Here is a 21833-nt window from a genome sequence, read left to right as displayed (position 1 = left end):
TGTCTGTTTGAAAAGGCTAATCTTCGGAACAGCTGAATCGATTTTGACGGGATTTTCACAGACAAGTAGAGAATTGACCAGGGAGTAACATAGGCTACTTTTTCAACCGACTTTCAAAACGGGAGTTGTGTTTTTCTACCAATGTACACCGAAATCTCCGAGATTTCTGAACCGATTTGCGTCATTTCTTTTTTAATCGATAGAAGAACTTTGTGACATTGTTTCATAAAAAATTTGGATTCCAACTCCTCAATCCTGATGCTGCAGGGGATCTGACCAATCCACGCGGGCGAAGCTGCGGGCATCAGCTAGTCATAACTATAATCCTTGACGACATTGTGTGAGAAATTAAACTTGGATAGATCATTTGATCCGCATTCTTGGTCCTTTATTTTTATAATATTTTGAGACACCTTTGCCCTGGAATGGCAAATTGAAACCTAGTTATTTCAGTTTAGATAAGTTTAGTTAACTGCTTTTCTAGATACGACTTGCAAGAGTAGATTCTTATGAGTTATCTCAAAGTAGATCAAAAGTCAATGCAGGGTTTTTCGAAGAACAGAACATTTGTTTGAAAGCTCAGACGATTTTTGGGAAATTAAAAGATTTGAAGAGAAACTATATGCAATTCTTTAAGAGTTTTTAATAGAATAGAACAGATTTTTATTCAACTAGACTTTTACAAGTGTTTTTGAATCGTCAAATAATTTACCACTGGTTCGGAATGCCGTTCCTAACGAGAAGAACTAGCAAGAAACTCGGCGGTTGCTCTTTGTATGTTGCTTAATGTAATTTAATGTAAAATATATATCAATGTTCATGAGCTAATTCTTCCAGGCCAGTGACCCTGCGGATGTAGGTGACACTCCGTCCTCGATGACCGTGAAAACGTGATTAGTTAACACAATTCCTCACGCAATTATAACACGAATTGTCAATGCGTTATCGTGCAAATTGGCATGCACTGTTTCCGGTAGTGTTAAAGCTGATAGTTTGGTGATTGGCCATTTAAAGATAGACGCGTCTACTCCTATTTATAATAAACCAAGAAGAAAGCTTCTTTGAGTTTGTCCTATTGATCTAATTGTTGTTGAAGAGTTTTCTTCTAATTTGTTGAAAGGAAATTAGCTCCTCAATATAAAGTCTTTGTTCTAGGACTAGAATTTTTACTACATACTCGTACATTCTTGACGGTGGTTCTGGGGTTATGCTTATTGCTTTTTTGATTTTGGTCTTGAATGATTCTACGATCTCCATTGAGCTGATTCTATTTAACACATTGCTAAAATTAGTACCTACCTACTAGATCGAGGAGTTACTAGCCGACTGTATTTTAATCAGTCCATCTTGCTAGAGATCCATCATGTCATCATCTTCCACTCAACTTAAAAATTGATCTTTTCTTCACATTACCCAGCAGTTACGCGACTCGAAAGTTTTAGTAGGTGCCTATCTACTCGTAGGTAGTAGGTACCTCCTTACATATTTGCAAAGGGAAAAGAGACAAAATCTTCTGTAGCAAGAAACAGTTAAAAATTATTTTGCTATAATCCGCCAACAGGATAAATCTGTATGGTCAAACATGCAGTTACAAGCTAAGCACCGCTTACCTCCCCAACCAAGCAATAAAGCCAAGTTCCCAAGCAAGCACTGCCACCACCATTCACATGCAACACCACACAAGACTTTCCTCATCCTCATTTTGAGGATGCTCCGGTGTCGGGGCGAAACGTGCGTCGAGAGTAGTGGAAAAGTATTGTGTGGTGTTGCATGTGAATGGTGGTGGCAGTGCTTGCTTGGGAACTTGGCTTTATTGCTTGGTTGGGGAGGTAAGCGGTGCTTAGCTTGTAACTGCATGTTTGACCATACAGATTTATCCTGTTGGCGGATTATAGCAAAATAATTTTTAACTGTTTCTTGCTAAACATGAACTTCCGCAAAGTAACGCCTGATTCTATCCAATATTTAAAATCTTCTGTATTAACAAGCTTTCAAGCAAAGATGTTGTAGAAAATAGACAGCCTACCTACCTACTATATAGTTTAGAAAATAGATTATGACCAGTTTATTTTCTTTAAAAAAAATCCATGAAAAAGATCGCTCTTTACAGCTTACATAACGAGAGGAGATCGACTGCTACAAATGTTGCCTAAATAAAGGCCCGCAAGCAAGCCTAGCGACAACTGCTAACAGTTTACAGTGCAATGCTATTCATTGCGGAGTTCCGGTGAGAAGGATGAATGACCCTGAGTAATTACAGACACGTGGGACGCAACGGACCAAACGGTCACAGGAGACGTCGTTATAGGATATCAAAGAAGACGCCCCAAGGCGACCGACGCGGACTTACAAAATTTATTGTAATTGTAGCAAACATTCTCATCAATCTGATTAAAAAGTGCTGTTTGATTTTGAGGTTAGCAATTATGAGCTCAGATTGTTTTCGAAACCAGAAACCACTGTTCTGAATAATAATTTTGTAGTTCTCACCCGTCTTTTTAACCGATTGGACAAAGGTAGGTATTAGGTAAAATACAAGATAGGTACATGTTTCTTGCAGGAGCAGAAATTTCCACAGTAAGGTAGATAGGTACATTATTTTATACTGCTCTGTACCCAAGTCCTTGCAGGTGCCTACTTCTATACTAATATTATAAAGAGGAAACCTTTGTATTTTTGTATGTTTGTATTGAATAGGCTCAAAAACTACTGGACCGATTTCAAAATATCTTTTACCATTACTTAGTGGGATTCTTCCGAATCCGTATAGGCTATATTTTATCCCGGAAAATAGAAAAACTAAATGTCCACCCGTGCGAAGCCGGGGCGGGTCGCTAGTGCATAATAAGTCAATGACCCATACCAACATACCTATTCAAGGTTTAAGACAAAATATTACAAGGTTTCAGTTATACTGTTAAAGAATATTGGTTTATCATATTATGTTTTATGATTGTAAGATTAACTAACTATGACTTCGAATAAAAGACGGTATCTATGAAGCAAAACTTCTAAGAGTATAGTTCTAGGTGAACTAAAAAGATTAATTAATATATAAATCCTTAATAAGCACCTAAGTCTGAATTATTTTACCTATCTATAATACATTAGGGTAGATTTTCTGCAGGCTAACCGACAACAATTTCGCGCGTATTAAATAACCTTACGACGACAACAGGGGGCAAAAAATATCAATAGCTACCAGTTATTGGTTAAAAGTGGCGTGATTTCCAACAGCTTCATCACGGGCAAACAATATTAGATTTTATGGCTAATACTATAGGCGTAATATTACAATTTTAAATGATTAATTTACCTGCGCCATTTTCACGATGTGTGCGTTCTAAGGTGCCATAAAAATTTATATTAACTTCGACGATGTGTAATAAATATCGCAAGATAAAGTTTAAGGAAAAGACAAAGATCACCAAACTTAAAAAAACAAAATTATGCATTACCAACTATCAATATTTATCACTTAAGTAGGTACCTACCCAATGACCTTACGTTTTAAAACAGATAACACATTGAATGGAATTTACGTGTTTTCTCACCAAGTCAGCCACATTTCTGCTGTTCAGGGACTTAGGTAGGTACCTACCTATGTTAACGACATTGTTCTTGTGGTGTGATTGTCTGTGGCACGTCTGAATGGACCCTTAGATAAAGCCCTTTAAATGATTATGTTGTGACCAACAGAGTCACAACTCACAAATTTAGCTAATAGCTAATATTTTTTTTAGATATATCATTATCGCAAGGATCTTTGATTTTTCTGATCGATAATTGGTTAGAAAGGTACCTATAACTACCTAAGTTCAATTTTATTTACTTAACCTAGAAGTGATTTGACTCCAATTTGACTCTATTTAGACAAAGGATTTTTGGAAATTGTTAAACAGGGGATGAAAGTAATAAGTAAGTAGTTTGTATTTTTACCTATCAATAAAAATTGGTATAGTCTGTAGTCGATAACCATAATCATAAACACATTTTTAACCACCAGGTGACATCGCAGTCAAGGGTCAAAGGCTAATTAATCATCAATCATCATCGAATGAAAAGAATCGCTCAGTCCCTCCGTCTCTGTCGCTCTACCGCCACGCTACCAAGGACTAAGGAGTAGGCAGAGATTTCGGGACGATTATTATCTTATCTCGTCCCCAATTTTGTGACGCAAAGAATATAACCGATTACAGATAGCGCGCGGAGGTCAGACATTGTCGCTAATATTTGCAAATGCATGCATATTACCTATTTCCCTAGCAGCACCTCATCATTTTTTTTCTCTCTCGTCTGACTTTACAAAGATTAGCCAATGTCAAGTTAGTAGGTATTTACAAGTTAGTGAAACTAGGTATATAAGTATGGACTTCGTCAGTGCCGGCACTCGCCGACACACGCGCGGCGTCCCTTTAGAGCGCTTCTCAGTCAGTTCCACCACCAAAAAACACCAGTAAAACACAAAAACCGGCCACTTTAAAAAAAAAACCCAAAAAAAAAACACCGCACCCGCGCCAGCAAACGCCAACACAGACGAAGTCCCATTATCATTTTAGTCTATCGCCCATTACTGAGCATGGGCCTCCTCTCAGAATGAGAAGGGTTCTGTCTATATCTATGGATTTAGGTCATACTTAGCCTGGCGGCGCTGACCCAGTGCGAATTGGAAGACTTAACACACCTTTGAGAACATTATGGAGAACTGTTTCGGGTTTCCTCACGATATTTTGTTTCACCGTTAAAGCAGGAACTATTTGATTGCACTTAACCGGGATCGATCCCCCAACCTCACGAATAGAAGACCGACCGTCAAAGGCGGAAACAAGTTCAATTTAAATAATTAATTAGGTACCTAAAGGCTCTGAAAATCTGGATTATATAATTACATAGTACACTGAACAGATGTCCGCGAAAGTCCGAAAGATATAATATTATCGTAAAGCAACTGTCTGCACGCCTAGATACCTATCAGTCGCGTGTTAGAAAAAAACCGGCCAAGTGCTAATCAGACTCACGCACCGAGGGTTCCGTACTCGGGTATATTTTCCGAAATTTTGCATGATAAATAAAAAATACATAAAAATAAATAAAAAACTGTTTTTGGATGTACAAGCCCTTTCCTATGATACCCCACTTGGTATAGTTATCTTATTTTGAAAACTGAAACACATTTTAATTTATTTTTAATGATGTAACCACAAATTCGCGGTTTTCAGATTTAGTCCTGTACTTGTGCTATAAGACCTACCTACCTACCTTTCATGATTCTAGGTCAACGGGAAGTACCCTATAGGTTTCTTGACAGAAACGACAGACGGACAGAGAGACAGACAGACAACAAAGTGATCCTATAACGGTTCCGTTTTTCCTTTTCATGTACGGAATCCTAAAAAGCTTCAAGAAAAGCATTCAATGATAACCATTTGATAACAATCCGTGTGATATGACAACTCAATCTACAGGTCAGTGGTCAAACCGTGGCTGATCTACATCGCTACACGATCTATGAATGAGACCGCGGGAGCTAAGATCGAGACAGCATCTCGTCTCGCCACTCGTTCGCCGCTAACCGGTTTCAGCAGCTCGATTCTGTGCGAGAATTTGAGCTTAATGTTTTTGCAGAGGCGTTGAACCTAAGCTAACGGCATTCGTCTGAAATTTGGTTCAATTGATTGTCGTTTTGGAGATAAGAGCCGCGCTTTCAGACTTTGGATCACTTTTTAGGGTTCCGTACTTCAAAAGGTAGTTTGAGCCTCAATAGCTCATCCGGTAAAGGAGAGGACTGAAAACCGGTAAAGGTCGACGGTTCAAACCCCGCCCGTTGCACTATTGTCGTACCTACTCCTAGCACAAGCCTGACGCTTAGTTGGAGAGGAAAGGGGAATGTTAGTCATTTAACATGGCTAATAGATTCTTTAAAAAAAAAAGGAATAACGGAACCCTTACAGGATCACTTTGTTGTCTGTCTATCTGTCTGTCCGTCTGTTATGAAAATCTATAGGGTACTTACATTACCCTTACATCAATTTCAATTGCTATATTTGTATGGGCAATGTGTCATTATTTTTAACCTTATTATGTTAAATTTTTTTAACATAATAAGCCCATACAAATATAACACACAATTTTCAAATCAAATCATGAAGAGTAAATTATTGGTTGTAGGGTAGATACCTAAATATAATGGTAAAAAATTACACGGTAAAAGTTGGTACCCGACGTCTATCTACGTTTCAGTAATTTTATTTTTAACATTTATATAGTAGTAAGTAGGTAATCCACTATTTTAATGGTTTGATTATTATGGATCAGGGAAAATATATTAAAAGAAAAATGAAAAATAGTCGTAGGTATTCATAAATTCATATAGAATTTCCACAATGCACATTTGTTATGACTTACGTGTCTTACAAAAGAGATTTCTCATTTCGTAGAAAAATACGATTCATCAAAGCAAATGTGTTTTGTTTGTTCACAACAAACGCCATACAAACGGCCGGCACCCGATCCCAAGTTATCTTTACCTGTTCGAACTTCGATGGCCTTTTTCACCTCCTTTCACATAAGCCGATAAACAAATATTATTTTACAAACGAAGATCTTTGTAAACCCGATGCATCCTTTTAAATATGCGCTGAGCCTCAAGGCTTGCAAAATTAAAGTTAACCATACGTTTTGAGATTCCTAAAGACAGGTTAAGCGATATAATAACTGGATTAAAGTTTCAAAACTTTTTGTTAGTAATCACCCGAGCTCGTAATTATTATAATTGTAAAATTCGCAACACAAAAACAAGACAATCAAACGAGCCTGCATAGTGACCTTTTAAAAGTGTAATAGAAAATGAACTCTAAATATAACAGGTAGAAAGTAAAAAACAAAACTTACGTCATAACTCCAGGTGCAAGACACGCCGGCGAATTTGGCAACACATCGACCGAGCTCGACGTCCTCATGTGTCGTATAGAGGTGCTTCAAACAGTACTTCACGTGAGGGGCGACCCTCCTCATTGTCTCTCGAGATATCAGCACCCCGGGCCCACCCATACAGAAGTTTTCATTGTAATCCAAAGCTAAAGCGTCTTTTTCATTATTCGTTCCTCTTCCCGCCTGCCCGATGAATTGAGGTTTTCTACTGTCCACTGAACGTAAGAACTCCCCTAGCTTATCGCCCCTGACATAAACATCATCATCGGCCCGCATGAACCACTCGAACCTCTCGCCGTAGTGCTCGTACATGTACAACAACATCAGAAAGGACTTCTTCTGAGGAGGGTAACTGTCGTCGACGTTACGCAACGGGATTAAGGGTAATCCTGGCGCACGCGACACTTCTGAACTGAAGAAAGCGATCTTTCCCGGCAAGTCCTGCGCCCACGTTTCATAAACGGCTCTCGCTCTAGTCGTCAAATACTGTTCCGCTGTCATAACACCGACGAACACTAAAGTCCTGTTGGAATTAAACAGAGTTTCATCCGCCCTCAAGCCTACAATCGACAAGGGATCGGGCGCAACATATTTGGCAGCATTCGGGCAAGCTTGTATGGAAGTCCTCGAGGAAGGTCTTAAGCATAACTTCAGGAACACACCGAATGTTACGCCGGCGACTACGCCGGCAACGAGATGCATCCATTTACTCCTTCGCGGCATCTTAAAAGGACTACCTCAACAAACACATCCACTGTCTCCCGGCGTGCTTATTGCATTCCAGAATTATGCCTTTTGACAGGAGTAACATTAGCGGGCGGTTGTAGGCATTGTGTCGGATCACATTGGCGACAAATTATCACGTCACGCGAAATCGATCACAAGTAATATCTCGGTGTCACGATCTAAATATCGAATTTGCAGATGCTATCGGCGACGCGGGCGAAGCGAGCGCGGCGAGGCGCGACGCGTGTCGAAATGCGAGCCGTTCATTTTACGATGCGAGCTGACTATACTGAGAACCCGTTTGACTCGTGCGCTGCTCGCCGTACTACTGCAGTATGCAAGTGGGCCGTCTGAAAACAACTCGACCAGCAGCGGTCCGGCTGTCCGAGCCCGCAGGCCGGAGCTCCGCGTCTCGCTTCCACTCGCACGTTGACGTATATCGTTCCTTATCGAGGCTGATATACTATGCTATATTCTAATGGACTTGTCCCATTCATCGGTGGGCAATGACAAGATATGATACACAATGCGGTGTCCGTAATACGAGCTCGTGTAGCTAGCGAGCCGGGTAGCGGAAGCTTGTAGGAACTACGCCGGCGACGTCAAAGGCATCTCATCTCATAAGTGGCGTGAGCTACTGCATAATTGTACATTTTGCGTGAGCGGACAGCTATTTACATACGAGAAAATTACTCGCATCCGATGATCCGACGTCTTTTACGAATCTAAATAGCTTCATGAAATGTCTTGCTCCTGCTGTGTGACAAAAAATTATTGTTCCATGGAAGCAAATGATTTTGATTTTCAAAGTTTTAATTAAGTACTGACTTAAATAACGGTGTACCGACCTACTAGGTAGGTATGCAGTCTTAAAACAGTTCTGGATCCAAAAGCGATCCTTGCCAGGATTCGTCACTATTCTAGTAACTTTTACGTTAACTTGATTAATCAGAGAATACATACTTAATCAAAATTTTTTTTTAAAGAACATTAGTCATTTTAATCATGACTAACATTCCCCTTTCCTCTCCAACTAAGCGTTAAGCTTTTGCTGGGAGTGGGTATGACAATAGTGCAAGTGGTGGGGTTTGAACCGCCGACCTTTCGCATTTCAGTCCGCTCCTATAACCATTGAGCTATTGAGGCTTAAAATTGTCGTACATAATTATATTTTTCTATACATACCTAGGTAGTTATCACAATAAATGGAAAATTTACAAATTAGGATTAGTACACTGTACACAACTGTATAGACATTAAGTATATTGAAAATGTCCCAAGTTCGAAGGAATTAAAATTCGTCTCTGAGAAAGCTACACTAAGTATAAAGTGCCAGATACTATTTTAATCAATTTAATTGTATTCCTAATTTTATAAGACGTAGGGTTCATTTTTAAAAACTTCATCTCTAGGCAGTTTTATGTTTTATGAAAGTGGAAAAAAAAAATCAAAGTGCAGTCTCAACGCACATGTGTTTCATGCCGACAAGCCGGGAAACTCATTTGCTTGACAGATGGGATCCTGAGAACCCCATAAGAGCTGTGCCACACTTCCAAATTCAAAATTTCATGTAGGGCAACTAGATATCACCGATTCGGAAAACAAATTCTACTGTAAATCCAAAAACAAAATCAAAATATTTTTTCCCGACTACGGCAAAGCCAAAACAAAAGGTTATGATTTCAGCACTCTATGTAAGTATGTACGTTTATTTTGTATCCAGATTCTGTGTGTTCCACCGAAGCACCTAAACTACTGGGCCGATTTTGATGAATGAGGTGTCAGTGGATTCGTTGTAAAGGTCCGAGTGGCATAGGCTATATTTTATACGGAAAATTGACCTTACGGATGTCACATAAAAAAAGTGAGGAACTCCAAAAAATTATTTTTGCTTTTTTATAGAGGCGCGTGCCCGGGATCGAATCCACGACTTCCCAAATAGAACGCAGACGTCATCACTGGGAAAGCGTGGCAGACTATGACCAAAACCCTTCTCGTTCTGAGGAGATCCGTCCTTAGTAGTGGGCCGGCGTCCGGCGATGAGTTTATCATGATGATTAGATAGAGTTAACGATGTATCAAGTCGAACATCTTTAGGATCCATCATTTAATGTGATAGCACCCTTAGGTCGAATGTAGGAGAGCGCCATATTCGGGTGCACTGATCTCAAGGGTTGAATTCATTAGAGCCGGCATTTTTAGGGTTCCGTACCTCAAAAGGAAAAATGAACCCTAATAGAATCCTCACTTTGTCGTCTGTCTGTCTGTCGTGTCTGTCAAAGAAACCTAAGGTACCTACTTCTGGTTGACCTAGAATCATGAAATTTGACAGATAGGTAAGTAGGTCTTATAGCACAAGTAAAGGGAAAAATCCGAAAACCATGAGTTTGTGCTTACATCTGCATCACAAAAATAATAATGTCGGATGATAGTACGGAACCCTTCGTGTGAGAGTCCAACTCGCACTTAGCCACGTATTTCTGTAACTTTAGCCGCGGGTCCATCATCATATTAAAGATATGACAATTTATTTATTTGGTTTATTTCTGCTATGCGATCCGCCTTCTTAAGAGGGCTCTCTCCGTCACTCGTTTCATACAATCGTAGTTCCAATTTCATTTGAATATTAAGCAACCAAAGTCCATGAAATTTTGCAGACATATTCTAGAAACTAATATCTATGTCTGTGGTTTTCCAGATTTCTGTTAAAATATTCGGTTTCAAAGTTACGCGGTCTTTAAAATTTACATACAAATCTTTGAGCCCCTGTAATTTTAAAACTACATATTTTTAGAAAAATCTAAAACACCACAGACACAGATATTAGTTTCTAGAATATGTCTGCAAAATTTCATGGACTTTGGTTGCTTAATATTCAAATGAAATTGGAACTACGATTGTATGAAACGAGTGGAAACGAGTGACGGAGAGAGCCCTGTTAACAGAGGACTCTCCGTCACTCCCTCCATACAAACGTAGTTTCGTTCTCATTTGAATATTAAGCAACCAAAGTCAATGAAATGTTGTAGACAGACAAGTTTTAAAAACTGATACTTATTTATTTCTGTGGTTTGCGAGATTTCCGTAAAAATGACAAGTTTAAAGCCTAACTACATTCACTGATTTTTATGTCAATCACGTAACTTGAAACAAAATATTTTAAAAGCTAAAAGCTAATAAATCACGTTGGTGCTAAAAGCGGGTAAATCATCGTAATGGTAAAAATGCGGTAGTAAATCATCAACTAAAAAATGGTACGTAAATCACTCTAGTGCTAAAAGCGAGTAAATCACTCTAGAGCTAAAAGTGAGTAGGTACCTACATCAGGTAGGTACCTGGAGGTAAAAGCTAGTAAATCACCTCGGTGCTAAAAACGGGTAAATCATCAGCTAAAAAATGAAACGTACCTAAATCACTCTAGTGCTGAAAGCGAGTACCTAAATCATCCTAGAGCTAAAAGCTAGTAAATCACTTTATTGCTAAAAATGGGTAAATAGCCCTAAAGCTAAAAATATGCAAATCATCAGCTGAAAAATAGTACGTAAATCATTCTAGTGCTAAAAGCTAGTAAATCACTTTAGTGCTAAAAATGGGTAAATAGCCCTAAAGCTAAAAATATGCAAATCATCAGCTGAAAAATAGTACGTAAATCATTCTAGTGCTAAAAGCGAGTAAATCACCTTATATATATCGATGCCTTAGAGATAAACCGAGTGGGTAAATCACTCTGGAGTTAAAACCTAGTAAATCACTTTGGTGCTAAAAACGGGTAAATCACGTCACGCAAACGGGTGCTAAATGGGAGTAGTCAAAATAATCCCGATGCTAAAAGCGTGTGCGTAGAGCTAAGTAGAGAGATACGTATGTGAGTACATTGAAGGCCGATTCACACCAATTGCGTACACCTGATACGTGCGTAGTGACGCGCGTAAACCCCTAACACACCGGGTTACGCATACGTCCACGTTTTACGCAAGCGGTGTGCCATGTTTCATACAGTTCCATACATTACAACGCGCAACGCCTACGCTTACGCAACGCTTACGCAGCCTGTGTGAACGAGCGATTAAATCAGTGAGTTTAATGTGGAACTGCCTTAGTAGCTCTCTAGCGTAAACAATGTAATTAATTCAATCTGTTATTTTGCACTGTCACTTATTGTGTAGTCGTTTTTGTAGAGGCGTGGGATCTCTACCAAGGCACGAGACAGACTATAGTCTGTTGAAAGACAGACGGACAGATGGACGGTCAGTGGAGACTTTTAGTAATAGGGTCCCACTGGAACTCTTCGGTTACGGAACCCTAAAAATGACGGCTAAACCCGACAGAGTAGTTTTACATGTAAAGATATCACAAGAATGTTGTAATTCAAAATTCGGACAAATTACACAATAACAATATCAAAAAGAAACCGGCCAAGTGCGAGTCAGACTTGCGCACTGAGGGTTCCGTACTCGGGTATTTTTCCAAACATTTTGCACGTTAAATCAAAAACTGTTATATCTACCTACATAAAAATAAATAAAAATCTGTGTCAGGATGTACCTACCTACAGGTAAAGCCCTTTCATATGATATCCCACTTGGTATAGTTATCTTATTATGAAAATTGAAACACATTTTAATTTTTTTAAATGATATAACCACAAATTCGCGGTTTTCAGATTTATGTATTCCTGTACTTTTGCTATAAGACCTACCTACCTACCAAACATGATTCTAGGTCAACGAGAAGGTTAACCCTATAGGTTTCTTGACAGACACGACGGACAGAGAGACAGACAGACAGACAACAAAGTGATCCTATAAGGGTTCTGTTTTTCCTTTTGAGGTACGGAACCCTAATAAAGTTTTTGTTAAGCTATAAGTGCTTACACGAATATCATGTGTACCTACATAAATGTAACATGTAGGCATTCTTTTGTAATAGATAAATTAGGTGTTTATGTAACGCTATCATTAAAATTGCTGATACAAATTGAATAGCGTTGTTAACAAAATTTACAAGTATGTAACACGTGTAGTTATTAAAACGTATCAGTGCTTTCTTTAGAGTTCCCTATTACTAAGCCTACGCTGTCCGTCCGTCTGTCTGTCAGCGGGCAGTATCTCGTAAACTGTAGATAACAGGTAGGATTGAAATTGCATTTCTATTGCCGCTATGACAACAAATAAAAAGAATTTCAAAATGGCCACCATGAAAATTAAAGTGTTATTTCTTGTACGGAACCCTTCGTGTGCGAGACCGACTCGCACTTGACCGATTTGTTCCATTACAAGTTAGCCCTTGACTGCGATATCACCTGGTGGTAAGTGATGATACAGTCAAGATGGAAGCGGGCTATCTTGGAAGGGGTATGGCAGTATAATTAAACTCACACCTCTGATCTGTTTCTACGCAGCATCGTAACGGAACGCTTAATCGTTTGGAGACACGGCTTTGCCGGCAGGGTGATAACTAGCCATGGCCGAAGCCTTCCGCCAGACCAAACCAGAAACAATTTGGAAATTATAAACTCCCAAATTGCCTCTACCAGGAATCGAACCCGGGACCCCAAACTTATAAGTCCACAGCGCTCATCATTGCGCCAGAGAAGTCGTCAGGCTTTGCTTGCATAACATTTTTGGATTTTGATGATTACAAAGTTATAAAAATGGTTTTTTGCACTATCCCATGAACCAATACTGGCGTCCTATTTCTAAAAAGCGCTTAACTGCAAAAATAAGTTTTTGAGTTATCGCCAAAAAATGTGCATAAGTAAATGGATGCTTTTAAAAAAGAATGCTACATAGAACTAAAGTTTTTAGCCTGATCCTACGCTTCGTAGCTTTCTTTTCTTAGAAACACACGTTTTTAAAAATTTCCATATTTTTGTCAATAACTCCTGGAGAAAAAAAAAAGAAAAAAAGGACGGCGCAGGAGTTTTGGAGTCAGTAAAGTTATCTAAAATAATAAAAGAGGGTATTCAAAAACAAAATACTCATATAAAAATAACGTTATTTATTTATAGTTTACTCGTAGATATTATACATATTTCATTTAGGTATGAAGCTGTATTATATAAAATCACGCCCTACGCTCAAGATTCAAATATACATTATTCAAATTAGAAAATAAATAAAAATATTTAACATTTATCGTATTTGGATTTTGGAGACAACATAATGGTGGATTTTATACATTTTAATGTGCGGGTTAAAAAAATATGCAGTGCAAACTAGCCGGGATTTTTCCTAAACTTTTTAAATTGTTTGTTACACTACATAAATTAAAAAATAATTGCCCTGCCAAATTGTTTTTTTAATGGCCAGTGTCACTCTGGATGATGTAAGGATCTGTCAGATTTTATTTATAAAAAAAACGAGCATGTTTACAGATCTGTAACGAATATAATAATAATGTATAAATCATAAAATTTACATTAATTGATATAATTTCTTCACTTTTCACTTTAAAAATCTTATAAATACACAACATTATACAAGCACTACATTATGCTAGTTCTACACTTGCGCATACGCTCAAACGTTTTACAATAAATTCGATTGTATGGTAGTTACAGTTACTACCACTTTTATAAGTTACGCCAATGTACCTGCGCAGAAATCTTATTTTTGAATGGCGCGAAAATATCTCAGTCAATAATAACGTCCGTCTTCTTTAGTTGTTGCCTACGCGCCATATTTTAGTACGCGCAAATCATGGGCCAGATAGCCCGTCTCTGTTGTTCTTTTGATTTAAATCTTAATGTCAAGCAACAAGGTCTGTATTTCATTGTATACATTCGGTTTTGGTCAGCGTTAGATTGCGCTTTTCTGCGCAAACGAATTTTACCGCTGCGACTTATAAAAGTGGTAGACTGTACCAGGCGCGCCGTGCATCTGTGATCTTCTTCAGTTTTGTTTTCCGTACATCAATTTCAACCTTTAAGTCAACATAATATATAAAGCTGATTTAACCAAAAATTGCTCTACTCCACTCCACCTGTATACGCTTACCCTTAGCCTTACATCAAAAACATTATTATCATATAATGCATATGGACGAATAAAGTAAGTAATCACGCAAAATGCCCGCTTTATTTACAATTTAAATAAAATAAAAAAATTATTTATATTTTTAAATCAAAGAGCCATCTCCAAAAGCAAAGGCATAGATAAGTGCAATGGCAAAGTAGTGCTAAATAATTTAAATCTAAAATGGAATTGCACAAAAAATTAATGCTATTTCATACCAACTTGTAATTTTAGTAGTTTCTTATTCAGCTGAACGCAAATCTCTAAGGTGTCTAGTCTAAACAACTTGAAAATTGGCGTAGATTAATTATTTTTCATCAACTTTCCCCCATTATGCCTATATTAGTGTTCAAGTTGTATGCCAGCCTCTATAAACTAAGGCCTAAAAGTAGTGTTATCTTTTTTACATTGCTCTCTATAGAACAGGATAGCATTACTTTTAGTTTTAAGCCGAGTCAATTTAGTTGATAGCAAAATATGCATTTAGAACTTAGTCATTTTTCATTGGTCAACACGAATTGGTTTAAAACAGCACCATTTTAATATTAAAACAATTTTTAAATCATAGTATTAAAATATAACACCTAAATATCTTACAACGCTAAACTCTTTCAAATCATGAATTATTATTTTCTATTTGATAGAATCAGTTTAGTTTTGAATATAACTTAACTATTTAATTTTTTTTGTATTATTAAGACTGATCGCGATTCTAGCAACACTCAATCATTGAATACTACAGATAATGTTTGTAAGACACTTTAGATTCCTGGTTCTATTATTTTTTTGTCAGTGGAGAATGGGCATATGAAATGAAAATCCAGTTAGATACTATGGATTTTGGTGATTTGATAGTCGGTTGTTTAATAAAAAAACCAGTTAAGTGCGAATCGGACTCACACACGAAGGGTTCCGTACCATCGTACAAGATATAACATACTAGCCGATCCCCGCGACTTCGCCCGCGTGGATTTATTTTTTTCTAAATCCCGTGGAACTCTTTGATTTTCTGGAATAAAAAGTAGCCTATGTGCTAATCCAGGATATTATCTATCTCCATTCTAAATTTCAGCCAAATCCGCCTAATAGTTTTTGCGTGAAGAAATAACAAACATACACACACACAAACAAGTTAATGCCGGACAGCGCCATCTACATGTGATTAATTATTATTTGTTCATGAACACATTTTTTTTGTAATGTTACCACAGATTCACGTTTTTTGGGGGTTTCCTTTAATTTAACTATAAAACCTACACCCCTGCCTGAAGTACCCTATAGGTTTAGATTCCCTGGTCTAGACAGACACGACAGATTTAACCATTCACAATTTACACTTTGATATCAGTCAATATAAATGCAAAAATCATATTATTCTGCAAACAAACATCTCCAGTATAATCTAGCCACTAGTCCACTACACTTATTATTAAGGCAGGTTTATATTAAGACAGTGACTATAGCTACAGTCGCTGGAGTGTTGTGTAACACCATCAACTGCCACTAAACCAGTGGTTGGCAAAGGGCAATTTTGGACCACTGAATATTTTTAATACCTATCTATGAATAAATGAATAAAAAAGTTTAACTTTTACACATTTTGCATGATAATATGCACTTTGGTAGCATTATAACTTTCGCATTTGCCTTTCGTCATGTGAACCAAATTATAATAAACCGGCTTGAGGTCGTCCGTGTAATTTTTTGCTTTTTTTTTGACCTCGATAAAAAATTCCAACAGTATTCGGACCCCACATAAAATTACTTGCCGACCCCTGCACTAGACTAGCAAAGTCACTGTCTCAATCTAAACTTGCCTTTAATAGAACCACAGCTTTTTAACGATAATTTATATTAAGCTACAATATTTCGAAGGGTACATATCTACATATATTTATAATCTTTACATTATATTATTGTAATCTGTATGTATAAAGTTGACCAAAGTATTTTTTAATTGAACCTTAATGGCATACTTAATGACAGTTAACAAAAGTTAACTGTTAGCCAGCAACTGGCCAATTAATTAATCAATCTATCTGTAATCTGTCGAAAAGTTACTTAGCAACATTGTTACTTGTCAAAGATTGTACAGTATTTTTTGACAATATTACTAAGTAACTTATAAATAGATGACAAAATAATTAGATTATTATTAATTTTGGCCAATTGTTTAGTGTTGAAGCCTCGGCAATATAAAGACTTCAAATTGTGATCAAAGTTAAAAATCCAGCCTGATAATATGTACCTTGTTAATGGTCAGCAGACTTACAACCAAGTTACAAACATATAACTCGTCTTAATAAAGAAACAAATCGAAAATGGCGACATCAATCATTCCATCTCACTTATACTCTGTATGTGTGTATAGTGTGTGAGCAAGACAGAATGATTACTGCTGCTTAGTTTCGATTCACTTCTTTATAGGCATGAGTTTAACAAGTGATATATCAGTATGGGTTCAACACTAGCTTTCATAGAATTTAGAATAAGTTTGCCTCTATTTCTTAAGCATTAAGAAACAAGTTCGTCTAAAGCCTTATCTCTATTGAACTCATGCTTGACCAACGCAGCTGACACTCTTGCTTCCGAAAATCCAAGGTCCATCAACTCTCCCAGGATAAGAAGACATTCTATAACCTGAAACATGTAAACATGCCTTTATCAAATGTGTACTTAGAAGTCCAAGCTTTTAAAATTACTTCACATGGATTTAGGTTTAAAAAATCCCTAGGAAACTGTTTGATTTCCTGGTATAAAATTTAGCATACGTCCTTCCCCGGGATGTAAGCTATCTTTTATCCCAATTTTGTCAAAATCAGTTTAACGGATGGTCAGAGAAAAGGTAACAGTTAAATAGATAAACAGAAATTTTCGCATTTACAATTTTACTATGGATAATATTGTAAATTCAATAAGATAGAAGTGGTTAGTACTAGGGATGTAACGGAAGCAGTTTTATCGGAACCGAAGCCGGAATCGGAGTTTTTAAATTTGCTTTCTCGGAATCGGAACCGCAGTCGGAATCGGAATCGGAAGCAGGGTGACATGAGAGAGAATTATTATTTAAGGACAAATAAAACATTATGTAGTATTTTTTTTTATTTTAAGTTTCAGTTGTAACATAAAAGTTTTATGTTTTATGATAAAACATAAAAAATGAACAAAATTGGCATATAAACAACAAGTTTAAATAGAATGAAGTTTACACTTTGCCGAATCCGAATTAACTTGAATGAAGTAGTTCCAAATACAACTTGATTTAGGTTTCATTGTCCAACACAAAAACAGATGACTTTCATTGATAATAAGCCGCAAAAATCAAAACAAATATCTATTTAACCAATGAACGTGTCGTGCTGTCGTGTGCGTTAACAAGTGAAAAAATAATTGACAATTGAGTGCGCGGGTCGGGGGAGGGGCGATTCCCCGCGCGACGCGTATGAACCTGTCGAATCATAACAGTCGGTCGGCACACGCCGCCGCACTCGCCCGCTATCTATGCTTCGACCTCCGATTCACACCTCCGATTAAAAAATGTCGGAGCCGGAGTCGGAACCGAAAGTATAATAGTAATCGGAAGTTCCGACTTAACGGAACCGGAACCGAAGCTCCGTACCATCCCTAGTTAGTACATATTATAGTGTTTAAAAATAAATGATGATAACAATGTTTATGTTTAAGATACAATAAAAATAAAGCATCAAGAATCAAGAAATAATCTTATCTCTTCTTTGTTTAATTTTGTTAATGCTGTCATATTTTTTTAATAAGTAGTTAAATTAATAAGGTAGATCAAATTCCAGCTTCACTCAAGTGCAATTTCTAAAGTCTTTCTTAGTGGGCTTTAAATGGCATAATATTAAGGCAGCTTTATGAAAGGGATAGGTATATATTTGTTCAGTCATGTCATTTTTAACCCCCGACCCAAAAAGAGGGGTGTTATAAATTTGACGTGTGTATCTGTGTGTCTGTGTATCTGTCTGTGGCATCGTAGCGCCTAAACGAATGAACCGATTTTAATTTAGTTTTTTTGTTTGAAAGGTGGCTTGATCGAGAGTGTTCTTAGCTATAATCTAAAAAAATTGGTTCAGCCGTTTAAGAGTTATCAGCTCTTTTCTAGTTTTCTTGTAGAAAAGAAGGTTAGATAACCGTTAGGTTCATAATATTATGTCAATAGACAAATGTCAAGCTGTCAAGATGGACGTTGGCTAAATACATAATTATTTATTTGAAAATGATGTTTTGGAAAACTCAAATACTTTGGATCGTCGGGGGTGTTATAAATTTTTAATTTACACTTGTTAGTTAAAACATTATGTACAAGAGAATAAGTCACAATAAGGGCTTTGAAATCTCACATTTCTAGACCCAGTAGTTTGAGTTGTACATTGGCACAGAGTAACATCATTAGGAAACCTAAATAGTTACAAATGAGATTAAGTACTTACAGTGGATAATTATTATGATTTATACTGTGTATTGGAATCTTTTCTCACCTTTTTATCATTTTCCCCAACAAGACTACAGACTCTAGCCACCCTGTCTAACGGAAACCCCATGCCATGTATCTTCTGACACATGTTCTGCAACTTAGTAGGAAACTTTTCATATGGATTCGGTAACTTTTCCGCTCTTCTTTTTCTCCTCTCTTCTTTTTTATCACTATGGGAAGATGATCTAGGAACATTTACAGGCGCAGGACTGGCATTGTATGAGCGTTCATTGGCCCTTTGATGTGCTGATGCTAATTCATCATTCAACTCTTTAACTATATCAGGAACACTTCGTGATCTAGACTTCACTGTAACCTGTGAGCTTACAGATGGATTATCTTCCAGTTCTTTTTGTTCTGGGACTTGTGTGAAAGTGTTAGCTACATATGGTACAGGTACTTGGGGATACTGGAAGTAATATGGCTGTGGTATGAATGAACCATTTGGTGCTTGCATTTCAGTTGATCCTGTTGGTAACTGACCATATTGTTGGTAAGGTATGTTTGGACCTGGGTATTGGGGAATGTAGTACTGGTAATTCGGCATGTACATGTTTTCTACAGGTAGATTATCACAGACATTTTCTTGTACATAGTAGCCGTTTGAGACTGGGTAGTGTTGTGGGGATGAGTATATTACATTGGGACCTTGGACTTGTTGCTCTACGTAAGCATTGGGTAGATATGTTACACCTTCTATCTGTGCTTGTGTTGCACAGTTCGTATACCCTGGATATAAGTCTTCCTGGTTATAATTAGATGCTTGGCAGCTGGTTACAGATCTCTGACTTTGCAATACTTGCGCTAATAGCTCCATATCGTTGATCGTTTTTAATTCTACATTATCAAATGGGCTAGAAGTGTCATTCTCGAAATCTTTAAAAGTTAAAGCGTCAGTGTTCTGATTGTAATGTGGATATTTAATCATTGTTGTCTGCATTTTGAACTCCTGTAACGGATCAGGGTCATCGAGCAAATTGCCTTGCTGGTAGTTAGACTGAACCTGTACAGGTTGCAGGATGTTAGTCTGGGACTGTGCTGAGCTACACGGGTATTCACCATCAGTGTTAACTGATTTGTCAACTTCTGGGCTACTGTCTTGAATAGGGCATGTATCACAGATCTTTTCAGGTTTATCATCAGGGGATAGAGCGCTTATCTCATCAGTGCTTGGATACGATACTTCTGACACGCTTAGCTGTTTCAACCTCTCCTCGGCCTCTGCTACGGCTATAGCATCCAACTTTTTCTGTTTCGCTTCTTCCAACAGCTGTAGCCGATGTCTCCGCTCGTTTTTCTTCGTCTCCTTCGCGCTCCGGAGCTCTTTGAGTTTAGAAAGCACATTCCGCTCAAAAGTTGAGCAATATTTAATACTTTCAACGAAATTTTGCGATCGCAAAGGACACTCGGTTATACTATACGGCAGTTCTATTCGCGGTGGCCTCTTGTACTTCTCTGATATCTTAACGGGAACACCGTCCATAAAATCACTAAAATGAGACATATCAAGTAATAATTGACAACACAATGAGACGACAAAGTTTTTTTCTATGGACTTTTTGCACTTTTAAGGTTACATCGTACTCTTTCAACGTCATCACTTCGAACACCTATATCACTAAATAAATTTCGATACATAAATCTGTTTAGTAGCTTTCACGATATCACAAAAATACTTATTTAATTATAATTTACTAATAATTTTCATAACAAATCCTTATTTCTATTATTTCTCTTTGACACAAGATCTTTTGTCTGTCACTATCGTATGTCACTTGTCAATTTGAAATTGAAGTGCATTTCCCATGTGTCATGTGATATGGAGCCGCTTCATGCTGGCAAACTACATGACAGCTGCAAGCATCGGCAAACACTACAGAGTACCTATTATACTTTTTTTTATACGTAGGTAGTTAGGTACAGTGCTTAACCATGTGCTTTGCTTTTGCTCTTAAGGCTTAGCTACGGTTTGACTTGCTATGCAGTCAATCAGATGAACGATAAGCGTTAGCAAGCATTCGCAAGCAAACACCCGTCACATATTATTATATAACACACATAAAACCATAGAGTAGGATGTATATAATAAAACCAAAGACCTTACACTACTAACTAGACTGTGCACCATGGCGAAAAAGCCGGTCCGCATGAGAGGGCTCCCGTTGGTAGTGTGTCCCTTTCTAATTAGGTGACCATGATAAAACAGAACACAGGACATATTGTTTTGTATACTCCGACTTTTAACTAGATGCAGTAAAATGATATTTCGTTTTTTACTAAACTCCAATAAATCTCCTATTTTACCTACACCTAAATAACTGAAAATATTATGTACGCATGTACTCGCTACACTGAGTCTATCTGTTTCTCACACAATATTAGGTTAGGTGAAATAGCAAGCAGGTTACACCGTTACCCACGTGCGCCGGCAACTTTGGTCGAGCTTATTGCATACTCATAAGGGTCAGAAGTACTTTTTTCTTCTCTGTACAATAGGCATCATCTGACATACCGTTAATTTGACAACAACCTTACTAACTTTTCACTCCGTATTGAGTCCGTACAAAAAAGCTACATAATATTATTATTAAATGATTGATATGTCAAATGAACGTCATGCATATTCTAGACGAAAAAAAAGACTAAAATTGCAATAATTATTTAAT

The 21833-nt window shown here is 37.4% G+C and overlaps 2 protein-coding genes across 2 annotated transcripts in view; both read right to left on the bottom strand.

Annotated features, from left to right (window-relative positions):
- Nucleotides 1-7984, bottom strand: part of LOC123874575 (chondroitin sulfate synthase 1) — a 37531-nt gene extending 29547 nt beyond the window's left edge. Inside the window, exon 1 of the mRNA XM_045920049.1 lies at nucleotides 6892-7984. Coding sequence (XP_045776005.1) covers nucleotides 6892-7653 — 762 coding nt within the window. The 5' untranslated portion in view covers nucleotides 7654-7984. The remainder of the gene's footprint in view (nucleotides 1-6891) is intronic.
- A 7768-nt stretch (nucleotides 7985-15752) lies between these two features.
- On the bottom strand, nucleotides 15753-20930 carry LOC123874576. Its single transcript, XM_045920050.1, has 2 exons — nucleotides 19172-20930; nucleotides 15753-17312 (listed from the first exon to the last, which is right to left on the bottom strand). Exons 1-2 carry the CDS (start codon nucleotides 20669-20671, stop codon nucleotides 17187-17189), a joined length of 1626 nt encoding a protein of 541 aa, XP_045776006.1. The 5' UTR covers nucleotides 20672-20930; the 3' UTR covers nucleotides 15753-17186.
- Between the last annotated feature and the right edge of the window lie 903 nt (nucleotides 20931-21833).

This window comes from Maniola jurtina, chromosome 18, assembly GCF_905333055.1.
Source record: "Maniola jurtina chromosome 18, ilManJurt1.1, whole genome shotgun sequence".
Lineage (NCBI taxonomy): Eukaryota > Metazoa > Arthropoda > Insecta > Lepidoptera > Nymphalidae > Maniola > Maniola jurtina.
The sequence above is the reverse complement of the archived record's forward strand: the minus strand, read 5'-3'. Positions and strand labels throughout refer to the sequence as shown.